General features: G+C 46.8%; 2 protein-coding genes across 2 annotated transcripts in view; one reads left to right on the top strand and one right to left on the bottom strand.

Annotated features, from left to right (window-relative positions):
• RXRG (retinoid X receptor gamma) overlaps nt 1–16853 on the top strand; it is a 55928-nt gene extending 39075 nt beyond the window's left edge. Inside the window, exons 3-10 of the mRNA XM_060232598.1 lie at nt 438–582; nt 2574–2753; nt 4624–4793; nt 5202–5331; nt 9758–9890; nt 11644–11735; nt 13980–14085; nt 16668–16853. Coding sequence (XP_060088581.1) covers nt 438–582; nt 2574–2753; nt 4624–4793; nt 5202–5331; nt 9758–9890; nt 11644–11735; nt 13980–14085; nt 16668–16815 — 1104 coding nt within the window. The 3' untranslated portion in view covers nt 16816–16853. The remainder of the gene's footprint in view (nt 1–437; nt 583–2573; nt 2754–4623; nt 4794–5201; nt 5332–9757; nt 9891–11643; nt 11736–13979; nt 14086–16667) is intronic.
• Nucleotides 1–20457, bottom strand: part of PBX1 (PBX homeobox 1) — a 696336-nt gene that overhangs the window by 89177 nt on the left and 586702 nt on the right. The window lies entirely within an intron of this gene.

Below are 20457 nucleotides of genomic sequence, written 5' to 3'. Positions count from 1 at the left end.
CTACTCCAGCCCTCTGCACAAAGCAGGAAATTCACAGCTACTGTCTCCCGTCTCACTCCACAATGACCACTGCTTTATGCCCCCAGCTTATACTTTCTGTGACAGGTTTGAGTGCTGCTGGGCTGAACTTTGACTCTTAGCCTGAAGGAGCTGATCAGCTAGCCATGAAGGTGCCCTGCCCTGTATTCAAGAGTCCTCCTTCCCTTTTCGTCTTTGTCTCTACTGTAGTTTTTATACTCTAAGCTGCTCTGGGTCCTCATTGAGGAAGAAAGTGAAGTATAAATACATGCATATATAAAAATAGTGAATATCTGCATTTGCAGAAGAAAACAGGATGAGAGCCTTGTACTCAATACAAAATGTTTGGGGGTAGAGTTGTAACATCTGCACTAAGCTGTGTTGTCCTCACCCTGCCCTTCTCCCTTTCCTGTCTTTAGCTCAACGTCATGAATAATGTCAGCAGCTCTGAGGATGTGAAACCTCTGCCGAACATGCCAGGAATGGGAACCATGAGTTACACATCCACAAGCCCTGGATCCTTGACCAAGCACATCTGTGCAATTTGCGGGGACAGGTCGTCAGGTACCAACGCAACTTTCACTATTGTCTGCAAAGAGAAACTTTTAAACGGCAAATGCTGCCCTAGGAAACATGAAGATTTTTCCATCTTTACCATGCTTGCAGTATACCTTATTCCATATACATTCCTTACTCTTTTCCCACACTCGCTCTGTGGAGCACTTTCCAGCCACTGCTGCTATTATATGCATGGCTTCATTGAAGTATTGTCCTCTCCTCAACGCTCACTGGATTCCTTACAGTTCCGGAAATCCTTCACAACAACATAATATGGTGTTGGCCACTTTAATGTTACCTAGTCCTGAAACTGGATCACCTGAAAATCTTAATAGCAGAAGACCATTTTCTCTCAAGCTCTCTATTTTAAACATCTAGAGACATTACACCTAGAGGCATTTCCTTACATTTAACGGTTTTAAGGAACTGGTGGTTTATAAATTTTATTTATTTATTCATATTTATGTTCTTCATTTATACCACGTTTCCCTCCAGTGAAAACCCACAGTGGCTTGCGTAGTTCTCCCTTGTCTGTTTTAACCTCACAAATAGGTAGGTTAGGCTAATGGCCATGGTTCTAGCCTAGAGGCCTCTATACGGGATGTTCACTTGGAGTTCATATTAAGGTTGTTTTAATATATCGCATTTCTATGACACTTTTCCATCCAGTTCAAGGTCCCCAAAGCAGAAACCATTAATGTAGTAAAATATTTCAATATCTGTCTGTCTGTCTAATTTATCTTTCTTATATAATCTAAGTATGACCTATCTTCTATCTAGTTTGGTGCCAGTTTGGTGTAGTGGTTAAGTGTGCGGACTCTTATCTGGGAGAACTGGGTTTGATTCCCCACTCCTCCACTTGCACTTGCTGGCATGGCCTTGGGTCAGCCATAGCTCTGGCAGAGGTTGTCCTTGAAAGGGCAGCTGCTGTGAGAGCCCTCTCCAGCCCCACCCACCTCACAAGGTGTCTGTTGTGGGGGAGGAAGGGAAAGGAGATTGTGAGCCGCTCTGAGACTCTTCGGAGTGGACGGCGGGATATAAATCCAATATCTTCTTCTTCTTCTATCTAATCCAGGCCACACCCTCTGACATCAGCATTGTTTCACACAGGGCTTTTTTGTAGAAAAAGCACAGCAGGAAATCATTTGCATATCAGAGCACACCCCTGGATGCCAAACCAGCCAGAACTGTGTTCCTGTGCATTCCTGCTCAAAAAAGCCATGATGTAATCTATCTAAATATCACCTATCTTCTATTTATCCATCTCAGATTGATAGAGCATTCAGAAAAACCAAAGAGTTTTCCTGGAAGCACGAAAAAGTCTCCTGCCAGAGGCCGTGGGGGACTTGGCAATCCTAGTTTCCCTGGAGAAAATGGGTGTTTTGGAGGGTGGACTCCGTGGCACTGAGATTTCTGTCCTCTACAGGCTCCATCCCCAAATCCCCAGGAGTTTTCCAACCTGGTTCTAGCAACATTAGCCCCCCATCCCCTGCCAGTGGTCAGGGAGCACCTGGTAACCCTAATAATAATAATAATAATAATAATATTTTATTTATATCCTGCCCTTCCCGCCGCAGCAGGCTCAGGGCTGCTCACAAAATATGGCATAAATACAAGGTTACAATAATAAAACATTATATCATACAATATACAATTCACAATATTTGCTATTATATTAAAAAACATTATAATTAAAACCATCAATTAATTAAATTCTAACATTTTCAGGTGCCATATTCTAGATGTTCTCCTCTTATAATTTATGATGACCATATATAATAGACTAGGATCCACATTAAGAGAAGGCCAGCTGAAAGAGAGTAGTCTTGCAGGCCCTACAGAATTGAACAAGACTCCGCAGGGCCTGCACCTCATCTGGTAGTTGGTTCCACCAGTGTGGAGCTGCGATCGAAAAGGCCCTACCTCCATCCCAATTCCTGTTTGCTTCTGTCTCCAAATCAGACATCCATTGATACGTGCTGCTGTCTTGCTACTAGGAAAGCATTATGGGGTGTACAGCTGTGAAGGATGCAAAGGCTTTTTCAAGCGGACAATCAGGAAGGACCTTATCTACACTTGCCGTGATAACAAAGACTGCCTGATTGACAAGCGTCAGCGGAACCGTTGCCAATATTGCCGCTATCAGAAATGCTTAGCGATGGGCATGAAGAGAGAAGGTATGTGTCTGTGGGGAGGTATATGCAGAGGCGGAATTATAGCAGGAGCTCCTTTGCATATTAGGCCATACCCCCTGGTGTAGCCAATCCTCCAAGAGCTTACAAGTGGGGTTGCCAAGTCCTTTTCACCCCCCGGTTCGCACACGACGTGCACGAGTGAGACGACTAACGTCACCCGGAACTGACGTCATCAAAATGGCGGTGCCCGTGCGGGATCACTCTAGGCGTTTCCGGGAAAACTCTATGGTTTTCCTGGATGCTCTAGCCATTTGGGAGGTTAAAACTCTAGGTGCAAAAGTACCATAGAGTTTTAACCTCCCAAATGGCTAGATTGTCTGGGAAAACCATAGAGTTTTCCTGGAAATGCCTAGAGCAGTTCCGCATGGGCACCGCCATTTTGATGACATCACTTCTGGGTGACATCATTGCAGGGGGAGGTTCCCCCTGCCGGCCTGATGTGGGCCGGCGGGTTGAGAACCTCCCGAGCAGGAGATTCCCTGCCTGAACCGGGGTGGGGGTGGGGCGTTGGCAGTCCTACTTACAAGACTCTTTTTTGTAAGATCTTGGAGGACTGACTACATTAGAGGTGTGTGGCTTAATATACAAAGGAGCTGCTGCTGGAATTCCACCCCTGGTACATGCATCCATCGTTGGTTGTACCAGTCACTTCTTGGGGGGGTGTATTGTGTGTGTGCGTGCATGCATGCCTGGAAGTCATGGTGACTTCTGGTGACCCTTACAGGGGCATAGAGGACATTCAGAGAAATGGCTTGATACAGCCTGGCTCTGCCTCCCGACTGCTGGTATTCCTTTGGAAGCCTCCTATCCAAGTACTTGCCAGGGTTGGCCCTGCTTAGCTTCCAAGATCTGACAAGAGCAGGCTAGCCTGGGCTGTCTGGGTCAGGGCACTGTACTATTCCCCAGACAAACAACGACTTAGAATTGCTGCCCTTTTTGATCTAGCACTGCACTGAAGGAACAGATCTCATGCTGCTTGAAAGCAAATTCACCTGTAGTTCTTGGGATTGGAGAATGCTGCCGAAAACGGTCATCCTATTTCCTTCCATGCTGGCAACATGATTGTTGAGTTCCACTGTTGGCAGGAGGGATCAAAATGCAAGCTGGGAAACGAAAACTCTCCTTCCAAACGGGGCTCTTGGCCTCTGCGGAATGCGAAGGGCATTTCTGAACTGCTTTGCCTCGCTTAAAATGCATGCTACTTTCTTTCCTTTAAAAAGTCACCGTCTCAAGATTTCTTTGAACATCTGGGATAAACTAAAAGAATAGGCTTTAAAAAGGGTTGATGATGACCGCTCCTTTCAACATAAGGACAGATGAGAATGGGTGAAAAACAGAAATGTAAAAGTGGAAAGATTGGGGTTGGCTTAAGCCACCAAGAGCCAGTTTGCTGTAATGGTTAAAACTGGCAAACTCTAATCTGGAGAACCGGGTTTGAGGAGGTAGCGAGAGCCACACCAAAATGGCTGCCACGGGGACTTGGTCAACTCACAAAACATCAGGAGGTGCCAGAAAAATATAGGAAGTTCCAAGCCAAGGATCTGCCGATGATGAAAACGGTAGTTGCTAAATGTTGTTCCCTGCAGACACAACGATAATGCCCCTTGTGTCTTCTGGAGCATTGTCTACTCCAGTGAAATGGAGGATAGACAAAACAGGCCTTTTTCTTTAAGGAAGAGGTGCTGGAGAATCTACAAGTGGCTATGTCAAGAAAATCTACAATAAGGGATGTGTCTTAGCCGGATGAGGAGGGAAGGATAAGGAAAGGAAAGGTTTTCTTCGGAGGCACCAAGGTGGTATACTGCAAATGTCAGCTTTGACAAAACATGGTGCATTTTTTTCTCTGCTCCAGCTGTCCAAGAGGAGAGGCAGAGGAGCAGAGAGAGGAGCGAAAATGAAGTAGAATCCACTGGCAGCACTAGCAGCAGCAATGAAGACATGCCCGTGGAGAGGATTTTGGAAGCTGAAATGGCTGTGGAACCCAAAACAGAACCTTACGGTGATGTGAGTGCCGACAATTCGGTAGGTGGCAGTTGGGAGCTTTTTACCTCTCTGTCTGTGTCTCTCCGCTGAAATCCTTTGCGGTGTTCTTTAGGGCACAAACAACCGTTTCATGGGGATGTTGCAGGAGGGGCTGTGGCTCGGTGGTAGAGCATCTGCTTGGCACGCAGAAGGTCCCAGGTTCAATCCCCCATGTCTCCAGTTTTAAAAATGGCCAGACGGTTGGTGATGAGACCTGAGACCCTGGAGAGCTGCCAGTCTGAGTAGACAACGATGACTTTGATGGACTAAGGGTTTCATTCAGTATAAGGCAGCTTTGTGCGTTCATGGTTCATAACGTTCATATTAATATTTGGAAACCAAGTCTGTCTGGAAATGAAGGTGTTGGTTACTAGCTGGACTGAGATGAACTTCCCATTCCTTCCTTAGACCAATGATCCTGTCACTAATATCTGCCACGCAGCCGACAAGCAACTCTTCACCTTGGTGGAATGGGCCAAACGGATCCCTCACTTCTCTGACCTGACACTGGAAGACCAAGTTATCCTCCTCCGTGCAGGTACAGACTTCAGTCTCTTGTGCCTTGACATTATCCTGATTCATTCAAGCACTCAAGTAAAAAAAAAAAAAAAATGATAGAAACAAAAACTGAGTTAACGCTTGGTGCAGCTTGCTAAAAAGAACTTCAACACTGTCCTCACTTTTCTGCACACTGGAGTTACTCCTGATTTTCTTGGGAATCGATCTGCAAGCATTGGAATAGGTATGGGCAGGGTTGCCTCCAGGGCCAACTTGCCCACTAGGCAAACCAGGCTTTTGCCTAGGGTGCCAGGAGAGGGGCACTGAATTGGTCTCTCCCCCCCTCTCCCCACGCCCAAGACAAATGCCTAGTTTGCCTTCCCCCCACACCGCTGTCCCGACGCCTCCCCCTTCCCTTCTGCAGCATCACGCTCTGCTGCCACATACACACCCCCGGCACGCTCAGAGGAGCACTGCTAGATTTGCCCCTACCCTTTTAGGTGTGGCCCGGACTTCTCCACCGGAAGTGAGGGGATGCGAAGCTTCATCGAGCGCTCACTCAAAACAGAGTGGGGAGATGCCCAGGTCACGTCTAAAAGGGTAGGTGCAATTCTAGCAGCGCTCCTCTGAGCGCGTAGGGGGGGGAGGGGGTGTCGGAGCACGGTGGCGCAGAAGGGAAGGGAGGGGGTGGTGGTGGCCCAGCCTGGGGTGTGCATGCACATCCATGCGCATGCACCTAGGGCCCCCAGGAGCAGCTGGCGGCAGACAGTGAGTCTGCCTGGGGCACCACACGCCTTTGGGCTGTTCCTGGTTGCCTCACAAATCTACCCACCTGTGCATTTTTACAATTTTGGAGACAGTTTATTTTCTTCTGCATGTGGCTTAAATAACGAGGATTTTCAAAGGAGACTGCTGTTGTCATCGGTGTTGTTACTGGTGGTGTCAGAGCACCTCTTTAAAAAAAAAAAAAAATGACCTGTAATGCTGTATTGTTGCAATGATGGTCCACGCAGGTTCTCTGAAATCCCAGCTTTCTTTTTTTAAACGAGAAGGAATATTATTCCCTCCCCCCTCCCTCCCTGCCCCACTGCCACCTTTTAACATTACGGCTGGGCATGAGATGGGGTCGCTGACACACAGCAGCCACTAGATGGCATCTATGTACAGCTCTGGATCTAAAATAAAGAACTGGCGTCATCTTCTGGCAGCTCCAGAAATAGCTAGGGAGAAAAAACGATTACTGCTTAATTCATACGATTCAAATGAAGCTGTATTTAGCTAAGGGCGGGGAGGGGGCATGTGGCTTTGTAAAATGGTTGCTCCGGAGGCAATATAGCATCAAGGATCTGGCACAGTTTTAACAGAATTGAGTTCTTTTCTGCATCTCTGTACCCCAAAGAGAAGGATGTCTTGCCTTAAGTGAAGAGGAAAATAAATACTGCTTCGAGGTCTGCACTCCTTGTAATGTGGTCCTGATAGGTTCAGACTTCAGTACTTATCCCCTGGCCTATCCCCATCCTGACAATGCAATCCTAAGTGTTGTCACATTCCTTTAAGTCTATTGACTCACTTCAGTGTTGCCCAGTTTGGTGTAGTGGTTAAGTGCAGACTTTTATCTGGAAAAACCAGGTTTGATTCTCCACTCCTCCACTTGCACCTGATGATGTGACCTTGAGTCAGTCACAAGCTCTCACAGAGCTGTTCTGCTCAAAAAGCAGTTTCTGTTGGAGCTCTCTCAGCTCCACCTACCTCACAGGGTGTCTGTTGTGGGGAGAGGAAGGGAAAGGTTTGATTCCTCACTCCTCCACATGCAACTGCTGGTGTGACTACCACCTCCTCTTCCTCCTTCAATTCAGGTATGATTTTAGAATATTTTAAAATTTAGGGTTGAAGGGTAGTATTGAAGGGTAGTTTTTGCAGTAAATGCAAGAAGTAGAGCCCAGTTGATTCCTGAAAAGTAAATACACGTATTTAAAATGCATATGAGAGGAACAGGCTTAATTTGTCATTGCTTGGGAGAATCGCTGCAATTAAGATGAATATTTTGCCGAGAATACTGTATTTATTCCAAACTATCCCGATTGTGAAAGACAGCAAACAATTTAGTAAATGGCAAAGAAAGATTTCAGAATTTATATGGGCTGGAAAGAAACCAAGGATTAAAATGAAAGTTTTAACAGACGCTAAAGAAAGAGGAGGATTTCAACTACCAGATTTAAGACTATATCATGAAGCAGTTTGTTTGGTGTGGATTGGGTGATGTTATTGAATAAAAAACTTTTAACATTGGAAGGTCATGGAAATAAATTCGGCTGGCACGCTTATATGTACTACGGGAAGAAAAAGATGGATGGTTTTTTCTCTCACCATTACATAAGAAGTAATTTGCTAAATATCTGGATGAAGTATAAGAAATATGGTGATGAGAGAAAACCATTATGGATAGTGCCTGCAGAAGTAATAAAAATAACAGCTGAGCTAGGAGAGGGAAAATGGATGTCATGCAATCAATTATTAAAAATATGAAGCGGTAAAATAGAATTGAAAACTGCTGAGGAGCTGAATTATAAATATGACTGGTTTCAAATGCAACAAATAAAGAGTTTGGTGGAAAGTGATCTTAAAACTGAAGGAATAAGACAAGAACAAACGGAAATGGAAAAAGTTCTGCTTGGAGATAATGAAAAATTAATTTTGAAAATTTATAAGTTACTTTTAAAATGGTCTATGAAAGATGAAGTAGTGAAATCTCAAATGATTAAGTGGGCAATTAATGTAAATAAAGAAATACAGATGGATACATGGGAATATTTGTGGAAGAACTCTATGAAACTCTCAACATGTCAGAGTATCAAAGAAAACTGTTTTAAGATGATGTATAGATGGTATATGACTCCTAAAAAGTTGGCAAAGATGAATAATAAGATGCCAGACAGATGTTGGAAATGTAAAAAACATGAAGGTTCTTTCTACCATATGTGGTGGACTTGTGAAAGTGCGAAAATGTATTGGCAGATGATTTAACAAGAGATTTCTAAGATCTTGGGGTACGAATTTAACAAAGTTCCAGAGACTTTTCTGTTGGGATTACAAATGGAAACATTTCCAAAAGAAGATAGGACTTTAATCTGGTACTTGCTCTCAGCTGCTAGGACACTGTATGCACAGTTGTGGAAGCAAGAAAAAATACCAGAGAAATGGGATTGGATTGTAAAAGTTATGACATGGGGTGAAATGGACAAGTTAACAAGAACTTTAAGAGACTATGATTTAGAAGTATTTAAGATGGAGTGGAAAAAGTTTAGAAGATATGTAGAAAAAGACTGGAAAATAAAAGGACATTGGACAATTTTTGATAATGACTAAGCATAAGAGGGAGGAGGATATGAATTTTGGTTCTTATTAATTAAGGATACCTTTAATACTAATATTTTAAGTATAGTACACCAGCGGGGGTCTAGTAACGGGGGGAGGGGTAGGTAGAAAGTATTATATGGGATAGAGGAAAAAGTAGTTATTAATGATGTAAGAAATTGAATATATTACCATATGTTACTAATAACATTATTTGAAACTGAAGAAAAAAGCAGTTTCTGTTGGAGCTCTCTCAGCTCCACCTACCTCACAGGGTGTCTGTTGTGGGGAGAGGAAGGGAAAGGTTTGATTCCTCACTCCTCCACATGCAACTGCTGGTGTGACCACCACCTCCTCTTCCTCCTTCAATTCAGGTATGATTTTAGAATATTTTAAAATTTATTCATATAGTATTGAAGGGTAGTTTTTGCAGTAAATGCAAGAAGCAGAGCCCAGTTAATTCCTGAAAAGTAAATACACGTATTTAAAATGCATATGAGAGGAAATATTGGTATTTCTTGAACTGTGAATTCACCAGAGGGAATGTTTGTCTAGAGCAAGGTTGCCAAACATGTGGCCTGGGGGCTGAATCAGGCCCCCAGAGGGCTCCTATCAGCCCCCCCCCCCCCCAGCAACCGGCTGTCATCTGCTTCCTTCTTCCTCTCTCTTGCTTCCTTCTGCATCACAGCTTGCTCTGGCAGATTTGCTCAGTTGCACAGCAGATTTACTGAGCCAGGCCTTTCTTCCTTCTACTCGCTGAGGTTCCTCGCCTTCCTGGTCCCCCAGGGAAGGAAAGAAAGAGCCAGAGTTTCTTTTGCCAAGTTCCCTGGATTGCACAGGAGAGATACAAAGAAAGCATCATTAAGACCAACCAGTGCTAATGTTTTAAGCATGTTTTATTTTTTAAAAAGTTTTTTTAAAAAATCTTTGTGTTTGTCTGTGTCCTTTATAAAGTTTATATCTCTGTTACCTGGCATTGCATTTTATCGCACACATGGTCTGGCCTGACAAGGTCTCATTTATGTCAGGTCCGTCCCTCGTAACAAATGAGTTTGACACCCCTGCTCTAGAGCTCTCAGCGATCTCAGTCACTCCCATCTTCTCTTTTCCAGGTTGGAATGAACTGCTGATTGCCTCTTTCTCCCACCGCTCTGTCTCTGTGCAGGACGGCATCCTCTTAGCCACTGGCTTACACGTGCACCGAAGCAGCGCCCACAGTGCTGGGGTGGGCTCCATTTTTGACAGGCATGTGTGTTTTTTTTAAAAAAATCCTTGTCTCTCACTTCATGAATCCCCCTCCTGGGCGCATTCTGATTCGTAGTTTGCTAGAATAAAAAACTGAATGTAGGCGAACAAGTTTTTAAAACCCTGTAGGAGTAAATGTTCTTTCTTGGGTGGGGGCTGAAGGGAATGCAATTTGGAAAGGAGAATTGAGGGGTGGGAAAGTTCAAGGTCTCCCCTCATAGGGACCTGGGGATCCCCTGGAATTACAGCTCATCTCCAGACCACAGAGATCCGTTCCCCTGAAGAAAATGGAGGGAAAGTGGACTGTATGGCATTTTACCTCAGTGAGGTTCCTGTCCTTCCCAGGTTCCACCCCCAAACCTCCAGGAATTTCTCCTCCTAGATCTGGCAACTCTATCCCCTCCCATCCCCACACTGATAGCTGGCACGACCTGGCAACCAAATCCATGTGTTTTCTTCTGCTCTGAATGCTATTTGTAAAGGCTCTGTGCTTTTTTTAAAAAATGGCTTTAAACCTCATACACAAGGCCCCCCCCCCCCCCGATGCAGCCAATTCTCCAAGAGCTTACAAGACTCTTGGTACAGGGACTACTGTAAGCTCCAGGAGGAATGGCTACATCAGGGGGTGTGGCTTAATATGCAAAGGAGTTCCTGCTAAAAAGAAAAAGCCCTGCTCACACGCATTTGCACGTAGAGTGTTATCAACCCGTCAGCCTTTCACTCTCAAGATCTCCATTTGTGGTTATTTTATGGATGCTGGTTATCGTCCGCCATCTTCCCTGAGACTCAGAGAGGATCACATGGTATAAAACAATTCTGCGAAGATCCCTTGAGCTCTCCAGGAGGAGCCACAAGGCCTGCTTCTTTGCCAGGGCTTTTTTTGGGGGGGAGGGCTGCCAACTCCAGGTTGGGAAATTCCTGGAGATTTGGGGGTGAAGCTAGGGGGAGGGAATTGTGGATTGCGGAGGGGAGGATCCTCAGCAGGAGATAATGTAGGGCAGGGCTCTTTTTGTAGCAGGAGCTCCTTTGCATATTAGGCCACACCTCCTTGATGTAGCCAATCCTCCAAGAGCTTACAGTAGGCCCTGCAAGAAGTGCTCTGTAAGCTCTTGGAGGATTGGCTACATCAAGGAGGGGTGGCCTAATATGCAAAGGAGCTCCTGCTACAAAAAGAGCCCTGACGTAGGGGTTCCAGGTCTCTTCAATGCGTGGCGGGGGGAGGGGTTCAGGGACATTGTAGGAGGGAGCCAGGATGTGGTGCTTACATCACCCAGAAGTGATGTAAGAATGTCAGTGCCATCGGAGGCAACACTCTGCTTTTTGGACAAAACTCTATGGTAAAATTGGCCTCAAACTATGGTTTTGTCACTTCAGGTGTGTTGCATGCGGTGTCACTGTGTGGAGGTGGGTAGAAGGAATTTCCTCTGGTGGTGGTGGGCAAGAGCCCACAAAAGCCCATCTGGGGAATGGATTCCCTTGGATAATGCCACAGATTTCGCCTCCCAAAGCAGCCATCTTCCGCAGGGGGAATTGTCCAGTGATAATTTGTAAATTCAGGGGGGATCTCCAGGTTTTACCTGGAGGTTGGCATCATTAGGAGGGAGAGGTTTAGGGTTTGCTATTTTATTCTGGATGTTTTTTAAAAATATTATTGTAAGCTGCCCATCAACTATGAGGGAAAGCAGGGTATAAATGTTGTAATAAACAACTCAATTGCATCTCAGGTTTCCTTTTGTTTCTCCTGCCTGTGCAGAGTTCTCACTGAACTGGTATCCAAAATGAAAGACATGCAGATGGACAAATCTGAGCTGGGCTGCCTCCGAGCCATCGTCCTCTTCAATCCAGGTAGCTGATGCCCTGCTGGGAACAATAGCGCCCTCTTCAGTTCGCAGCTCTGAGCCCTGGGCTGCCAGCCTGCCCGGAGACTTGACTGGGGCTCCTTGCTGCTGGTTTCGCTATTGAGGCTCCTTCTCACTAGCTTCTGGGACAGTACTCTCTTTGTTCACGAAGTTAGGTAGGGCTGCCAGGTGCAATTCAAGAAATATCTGGGGACTTTGGGGGTGGAGCCAGGAGGCATTGGAGGTGGAGCCAGGAGCAAAGTTGTGAGCAGCACAACTGAACTCCAAAGGGAGTTCTGGCCATCATGTTTAAAAGGACCACACACCTTTTAAATGCCTTCCCTCCATTGGAAATGAAGGATAGGAGTACATATTTAGGGGGCTCATAGAATTGAGCCCCCAGGTCCAATCCTTTTGAAACTTGGAGGGTGTTTTGAGGAGAGGCATCAGATGCTATGCTGAAAATTTGGTGCCTCTGCCTAAAAAACCAGCCCCCCTCCATGGCTTTGTTTTACTGTTTTTACTGGTTTTTTAAATGTTGTAAATTGATGTGTTTTAAATCTTAATCCTATGTTAGAACTTTTGTGTTGTGAGCCGCCATGAGCTGCTTTGGTGGAAAGGGCGGGATATAAACTAAATAAAATGAAATGAAATGGATCAATTCTTCATTTTACCCTATGAGAATCAGTCTCCATAGGGAATAATGGCGTGCCCAGCAGATATTTCCCTCCCCCCTCCCTTTCCGATGTCTCTGAAGCGGGGGGAGGGCCTCCAAACTTAGGGACTCCTGCCCCCACTTAGGGATCGGCAACCCTAGAGTTAGGCCACTGCTGCTGCTGCTTGTTGCTGTGAAATAATCTGGTCACAGGAGGCAGGGACAGGGAAGGAAAGGATGGAGGCTGGGGGTGCAGCGGGAGGGAGATTTGCTCCCTGCTGGAGGAGAGAACTGGACAGCAGCATGAGTGTAAGGAGCAGGGGTGGAATTCTAGCAGGGGGTCCTTTGCATATTAGGCCACACACCCCTGATGTAGCCAATCCTCTCAGAGCTCACAAAGCCCGTTTTTTGTAAGCTCTTGGAGGATTGCAAATAGCAAATAGCACGCCTTTATTGGCATAAAACAGATTTGGCAGTAAAATAGCAATATAAATAATATAAAATCCTAGATAGGGAGCTAAAATACATAAAATAAGTAAAATATATATGAGTCGAGTTTAGCCAAATTAAATAATTAAAACAAATAAAATGTGGTCATTCCAGAACCATTCTCTGTCGTATCTCCATGGACTGTTGGAGAAATCTAGCCACCATTAAAGTTACCTCAGCGCAAGTGTCATTTAAAAGTTTGTGGACTTTGCCTGAATCAGCACAGCCCAACATATCTCTTGGAGGATTGGCTACATCAGGGGTGTGTGGCCTAATAAGCAAATGAGCTTCTGCTAGAATTCCACCCCAGTCAGGAGGACAGAGGGGCTGAATGCCGTGGGGCGAGGATTCTCCTGAGAGTAGTCAGAAGGAAGGCTTGAGGGCTACCCCTGTCATATCATGACCCAACCTGGCCTCTTGGCAGTCTTGCTGGTTCTTAGCTGTGAATGTCTACAGCAAGGGTGGCCAAACCTGCTTAATGTAAGAGCCACATAGAATAAACATCAGATGTCTGAAAGCCACAAAATGTGGATGTTGGAGTTTGAGAGCCAAAAGGAAGGAAGGAAAATAGATGGGGGGAGAGATGTGGAAAGAAAGCAACTTTAAATGCATCCTCCAAGCTGCCAGGTGGTTTGACTTGGAGAAGTGATTTAAAGAGACAAATGCTTTCTCCAAGCCAGCCAGTGAGGTGGTGGGGGCCTCGGGAGTCACACAATATGTGGGAAGAGCCACATGTGGCTCCTGAGCCAGTTTGGCCACCCCTGGTCTATGGTGATATCGCCCTCTACTGCTTATAAACATGATTGCACCGTTAAAGTTTGAGACATCCAGGGGCACCTTTAGGATCAACAAAGCTTAACTCTTGAGTATAAGCTTTGGTGCGCATGTACACTTCCTCAGATACTGTATCCGATGACTGCATCTGAAGAAGTGTGCATGCACATGAAGCCTTATTCCTTGAATAAGAACTTTGTTGGTCTTAAAGGCGCCCCTGGACTCAAACTTTGTCTTGCTGCTTCAGGCTATCCACCTGAATCCTTTCTCCCTCTTGACTCTGCAGACGAGGCACGGGCAACATACAATTGTAATTTCTTCCTCTCTCCCCAGACGCCAAAGGTCTGTCTAGTCCGGCAGAAGTAGAATTGTTACGAGAGAAAGTGTACGCTGCTCTGGAGGCGTATACCAAGCAGAAATACCCTGAGCAACCTGGAAGGTAAATATGAACAGGCTCTGGGGTGGGGTGGGTGGGGAGATGGGGATAGGACAGCCACATCCAGGGTTTTGGTTTGTTTTTTTGAGCAGGAAAGCACAAGAATGCTGTTCCAACTGGCTGGCTTGGTGTCAGGGTGTGTGGCCTAATATACAAATGAGTTCCTGCTGGGCTTTTTCTTAAAAAGCACCCTGTAACAGCAACTTCATTTATACCCTATCTTCGGGGCTGCTTGCTCCCTCCTGGCAACTGGAGGCAGGGATGTGGGGGGGGGGGAGGATTTAATGAGAGCTGAAGGGAGACCCAGCCGATGTTGCAGTGACGCGCCTACACCACTTCCAATGTGATCCGGAAGTGAGATTGTCACTTTTAAAGTCATCAAGCGGTGCAGAAACATGTGGGAAAAAAAATAAAATGGCATGGAGGAAAATTACCAAGAAGTTCCATGGCATGCTCCTCAGATCCCCCCTCCTGCCTTTCAAGTTGGAGTTTCGTCAACCTTCGGGACTGCCTCTCCCTTTATGAGCCCCGTAGGAAGACCAGCAACCCAACACCTTTTGGTGATACCCGACCCCAGAGATGTCTGTCTGGCCTCGTGAAGGTTAGGGCCTTTTGGGCCTTGGCCCCTGCCTGGTGGAATGAGCTCCTCCTGGATATCTGGGTTTCCTGTTTCCATACATTAAACCTCTACGAAAGGGGCAGGCACTTTTCCTCCAGGCCTCTTGGCCACCGTCAGCCTGCTCCACATCCAGGGAAGACATAGGCTGCTATCACACAAGAGATTTGGCCCGACCTAGCCATGCCTCCCATTCGGATAAAATGTGCACGAGCACATTTGCCCTCTGAGCCACACCCATTCTCACCCCATCTCCAGACGCCTCCTATCTGGATTAAAAAGTCACCTGGAGCAGGCTAGTTTTCTCCAAATCACATTTAGGTCTCATATTCGCTGACTATCTGAATGCCTGGGCGCAATTCATAAGCAGAAGAGCCGTGTGATCACACCAAGCCATTTTTGGTTTGTTTGGGTTCCGCCCCTCCCACAACTCCGCTCTGAGGAATGTTTTGGCACTTCGAGAGACTTTAAAAAAAAAAAAAGCCAACCCTTTCTGTGCCGGTTCCACAGCTGAGGTACGCTAGCAGTGTGAATGGCCAACCATGGGCCACTGTTGTGATCAACGGCAGCTGTCCGATAGCCTGGAAATAGACCAAACTCAAGTGACTTTTTTGGAGCCGAGATAATGGCTGATTCCGCATTTGGCATTTGCCTCCCTTTCGCTCCGGGGTTGTTCCATGCGGGTGTGATTTCCCGATTCCGCACTAGAGGATTTCTCCCGGATTCAATTCCCAATCTGTTCCGTGTGTTCTGATTCCGCATTACAGCTGCTCCTGGAGTTTCCCCCACAATTGTAGCAATTTCCCCCTCCCTCATACGTTTCCCTTTCTTTTTAACACACGTGTGTTCGCGTTACAACGCGATCGTCTTTGTTTGTGTTACAACGTAATGCCAGAGGCAAAATACTGGCGAAGTCACGTGTTTTCCTTTCACCCTGTCATTGGCAGGTTATCTAAGCCCCGGGAAATCTGAGTCGGCGATCCACCATTTTTATCCACACACACTGAATGTTAAGCACACAGTTTTCCATTAAAAGCTATAACAAATTACAAACAGGTGCATGAAGGTGTGTGTGTGGGGGGGAAGATTTATGCAGAGGGTTTAAGGGAGAAAGTTTCCCCAACCTATCAAAAATATAAACCTATAAACATAATCAAATTCCCATTCCCGTTTGAGGCCATACCGGGGGTGGGGATCGATAAAGGTGGCAAACACGCATCTTTAAAGTAGCTCATGTAACATCGCTATTTATTTAGTTGCGTTGTAACGATCTTATTTGAAAAAAAAATTATAATAGGAGTGATTTTAATCGGAGGGGGGAAGAAAGTAATCACAGTGCAATGACACATTATCAAAATCACGTGGAATACCATAAAGAATGGGGGCAAGTGGAAACAAGGGATGTATTCAGTAAAAGAAAATCGTGTTACATCATTATATATTTTTCGCGTTGTAACGCGAAACGTGATTTGCTTAAAAAAATTACTGTATTTCAGGAAAATATTAGATAATTTTCAAAGGGAGAAAAAATAAGGAAGTATGACGAAATAACTGGGTGGAATCATGGGCATGGAGTTATGTGGGTGTGCTCTACTGATGCGAGAAGTTTGACAGCGCATTGGCGTAAGTTCCGCACATAAATTTTGAGCCCCGAAACCACATCAAAAATAAACTTCTCGCAAAATGACGATCTCCTAGTTGCGGAGTGACACTGCCACTCCGGGTCAAGAGATGTGGAAACCAACATCTACTCAGGGGAAACAAAGCACTGAGGCCGGAGCAAAGGCTAATGCAGAATCACCGAATATTGCACCAATTTCCCAGTGTGATAGCACCCATAGAGAGTTTTCTCTGTGGTCTTAGGGAGATCCTGGCCCAGATCCAGATCTGTGGTCTTAGTGAGAGAATGCCTGGCCTTTTCTCATCGCCATTAATGGCAGGGTTCTCCGCATCTCTCTCATTCCTTCAGGTTCGCCAAACTCCTCCTGAGGCTGCCCGCCCTGCGGTCCATTGGGCTGAAGTGTCTGGAGCACCTCTTTTTCTTCAAACTGATTGGCGACACCCCGATCGACACCTTTCTCATGGAGATGTTGGAGACACCCCTCCAGATCACTTGAATTTCGGCTAAGAGGGTTCACGGATTGAGTTGTAGGGTGGGGGAAGGGAAAAGAGACAACAGTGGTTTCTATTGAAGAGGCTGAGGTCCTGATCCCAATCCTGTTCCCTTGTCCTTCAGTATGGGGTGTCGTAAAGGGATGGGGGAGCTTCTACAGACTTGTAGATGTGGCTTTTTAAACCATTGTGCACATCATGATTTACCCCTACTGGGCAGCTAAGCAAAACATGGAATCCTTTTGCTTGTCAATCATACCAAGAGTGCAAATTGTCCGGTTTAAATTATTTTTTCACTTACAATAAAAAAGTAATACATGAAGTCCCTGTTGTAGCTGTAGAATTCCTCCTTAGCTATTTTGTTGGAGATATAAAGCAGTGTGAAACAATAACACAGTGTGTGAATTAACCAAAAGAAAGTTTTCTAAGGAAACTTAGGAAGGGTACATAAGTGCAAAAAGAACAAGAGATGATAAAACATCCTAGCTGACTAAAGCTACATTTTGCTAGCTGATGTTTTTCCCAAGATGGAGATCCATGGCCTGATCTCAGAAGGGAGAAAAAGCTCCCAAAATGCATAACTGCAAATTTCAAGTTACATTACTTATAATCAGGGGTGGAATTCTAGTAGGAGCTCCTTTGCATATTAGGCCACACACCCCTGATGTAGCCAATCCTCCAAGAGCTTACAAGGCTCTTTTTTGTAAGCTCTTGGAGGATTGGCTACATCAGGGGTGTGTGGCCTAATATGCAAAGGAGCTCTTGCTAGAATTCCACCCCTGCCTATGATTGACCAATGTCCAGGTAAGAGGTGATTACATTACGCATAGACCAACCCCTTTTAGAGCCAGGTGAGTGAGGGTGGTTCTAAGCACAACTAAGTGTTAGCATGCATAAACACAAACAGGTTAGCCCTCTCATGACAGAAGGGTGAACTCCCCAATATCCCAACGCACTTCAAGTACAGGGTAAAGGACAGTAACGGATCGTTCAGAAAACCTGTAGTTAATTTATTTTGCCTCATATATACTCAGCCTTTCACCACAGTGGTTATTCAAAGCAGCTGACGACACTGTTCTCCTTTCCTCCATTTAATCCTCACAACAACCCTGCAGGGTAGGACAGTCCGAAAAGGTGGGACTGGCTTGAAGTCCCCCGCTAGCTTCCATAGCAGAGAGGGGATTCGACCCTGGGTCACCCAGATCCTAGTCTGACACTCAACCCCTACCCAGCGTTAGAGCTCAATGTGCTGCAGTTGTTTTTATGAGGATGAGAGACCCGTTGCTATGGAATGTTCTGGAAGTCATAATTGCTGGCAAGTCAAGAAGAAGATCATAGACTTATACCCCACCTTTCTCTCTGAATCAGAGCAGCTTACAGTCTTCTTAATGGACTTCTTGTTGGGTTAGTACCAAAGCCCTTTTCAGACATGACAGACACTCGTTCTAGGTATCCACTAACAGAAGCCCACCCTGATAAGAACACAATACTCCAACCCCAAATTCTCTAACCATTTCCCAGCCCAGCATTTGTGTAACCAAAAGGAGGCTTGAGAAAGATCACAGCTTGCAAAGGAGGGGGAAAATGAGTGCAGCCCTCAGCTGCTTGGATAAAAGGCAGCATTCAAAGGCACTAAATAAAACAGAATGGTTTAACACATGTTATCCCCCCCTCCCTCAGGATGATATATGCTGGGGTTTTTTTTTGTCTGCTACCCTGTTTTGTCTTCATAACAGCCTTGCAAGGTAGGTCAGTATGAATAGGGTTGCCAAGTCCAATCCCAGAAATATCTGGGGACTTTGGGGGTGGAGCCAGGAGACTTTGGGGGTGGAGCCAGGAGACACTGGGGTGGAGCTAGGGGGAGGGGGGAAACGGCACCGGGGAGCGTGGTGAGCCGCCCCGTCTCAGAGAGGGCGACGCCGCTGTGTGGCTGCCGCCTCTTCTCTGCTCGCCGTGGCTGCTCCTCCGAGATGGGCTCAGGGGGGGGGGGGGCGGCAGCGGCACGGCGGCCTTGCCTGCTCCACCTCTGGGGTGGAATCGGAGGAGGTGGTGGAGGCGGGCCGGGGGCGTGGCGAGCCGCAAGTCCGGGTCCTAGAAGGGCCCGGATTCACGGCTCGCCATGTTCCTGGCCTGCCTCCGCCCTCCCCTTCTCTGGTTTGCCTGCGCTGCTGCTGCCTCTTGGCTGCTCCTCCGATATGGGCTCAGCCTGGGCCCATCTCGGAGGAGCAGCTGCGGTGGGCATGGAGGGGGCAGCAGCGGCGCGGCAGCCTCGCCCGCTCCCGGATGGGGTGGCTCGCCATGCTCCTTGGCACCGTTTCCCCCCTCCCCCCGCTTCTGTTTTTTTGGGGAGCGAGGGAAGAGGCTGGAAATCCTGGGGTCCCCTGCCAGGGCGGGAGGGTTGGGAAGCCTAAGTATGAAAGAAAGAGCACGTGGCCAAGGTAGAACTTTCAAGGCACCTGGAGGAAAATGTTCTGCCCAGGAGTTGTTTTGTAGAAAAACAGGTGGTGGAGCTCATTAGCATAACTCATTAGCATATGCCACCCCTCACCCCCCAGCCAAAAGCAACCCAATGCAAGAAAGGAGAGCCCCAGGCAAGTGAGACCTGCTTGGGCTGGTAGAGATCTAGCCAGCCCAAGCAGGCCTCACTCCTTGGGGCTCTCCTGGGCTGCCCCCACCAGTCAAAAGGTCAGCAAGTCACCAGCCACCCAAATCACATAGGAAGTGGAGAAAGGCTGGCATGGGCTTCTCCAGGGGTTAATGAGGGCTGCTGTGGGTGTGGCAAAGCTCTTGGTGGCTGGCTGGCTGCTCTCCTAATGCAGTGATTGTTGTGCAGCTGCACCTGCTATTCAATGGATTAGGTAGGTGGGGAGGAAGAGGGGGAGCCGTCAGAAAGGTTCAGGAGCCGTGTTCCTGTGAGCTCCTGCTGAATCTGGTTCTGCCCATTTTAGGGTTGCCAGTAGGGCTGCCAAGCCCTTGGTCAGGGTCGGGCTTCCCCCGCCCACATTAGGTCGGTGGGGGGAACCTCCCCCAACGTCACCGGTATGATGAAGTCACTCAGAACCTCCCCCAATGTTGCGCGCTGGCTACTCTAGTAATTTCTGGGAAAACTCTATGGTTTTCCTGGATGCTTTAGCCATTTGGGAGGGAAAAGTCTACAAAAGGTACCATAGAGTTTTCCCCTCCCGAATGGCTAAAGTGTCTGGGAGAATCATAGAGTTTTCCCAGAAATGCCTAGAGTGGCCACTGCGCAATGTCGCTGGCTCGATGATGTCACTTCCGAATGACATCATCATGCCGGAGACATCGGGGGGGGGGGTGTTCCCCTCGCCGGAGGCTGCGAAGGACTTGGCAACCCAACTTGCCAGATCCAGGTGCAACAGATCTGGAGATTTGTGGGTGGAGTCTGGGGAGGACAGGCGTCTCAGTGGGGTATGCAGCCATAGAGCCCACCCTTCAAAGCATTCGTTTTCTCCTGGGGAACAGATCTCTGTAGTGTGGAGATGAGCCAGATTTCCAGGAGACCTCCAGGTCCCAACTGGAGCCTGGCAGCTCCAGCAGCCCCTTAATGGGGTGTTACATACCAGGTGAAGTATTTACCTCTGTGCCATGAAAAGCTTCAGTTGCCCTCTTTGACACATCACCTGGTA

The sequence above is a fragment of the Heteronotia binoei genome, chromosome 2, assembly GCF_032191835.1.
Source record: "Heteronotia binoei isolate CCM8104 ecotype False Entrance Well chromosome 2, APGP_CSIRO_Hbin_v1, whole genome shotgun sequence".
Taxonomy (NCBI): Eukaryota; Metazoa; Chordata; class Lepidosauria; order Squamata; family Gekkonidae; genus Heteronotia; species Heteronotia binoei.
The sequence above is the reverse complement of the archived record's forward strand: the minus strand, read 5'-3'. Positions and strand labels throughout refer to the sequence as shown.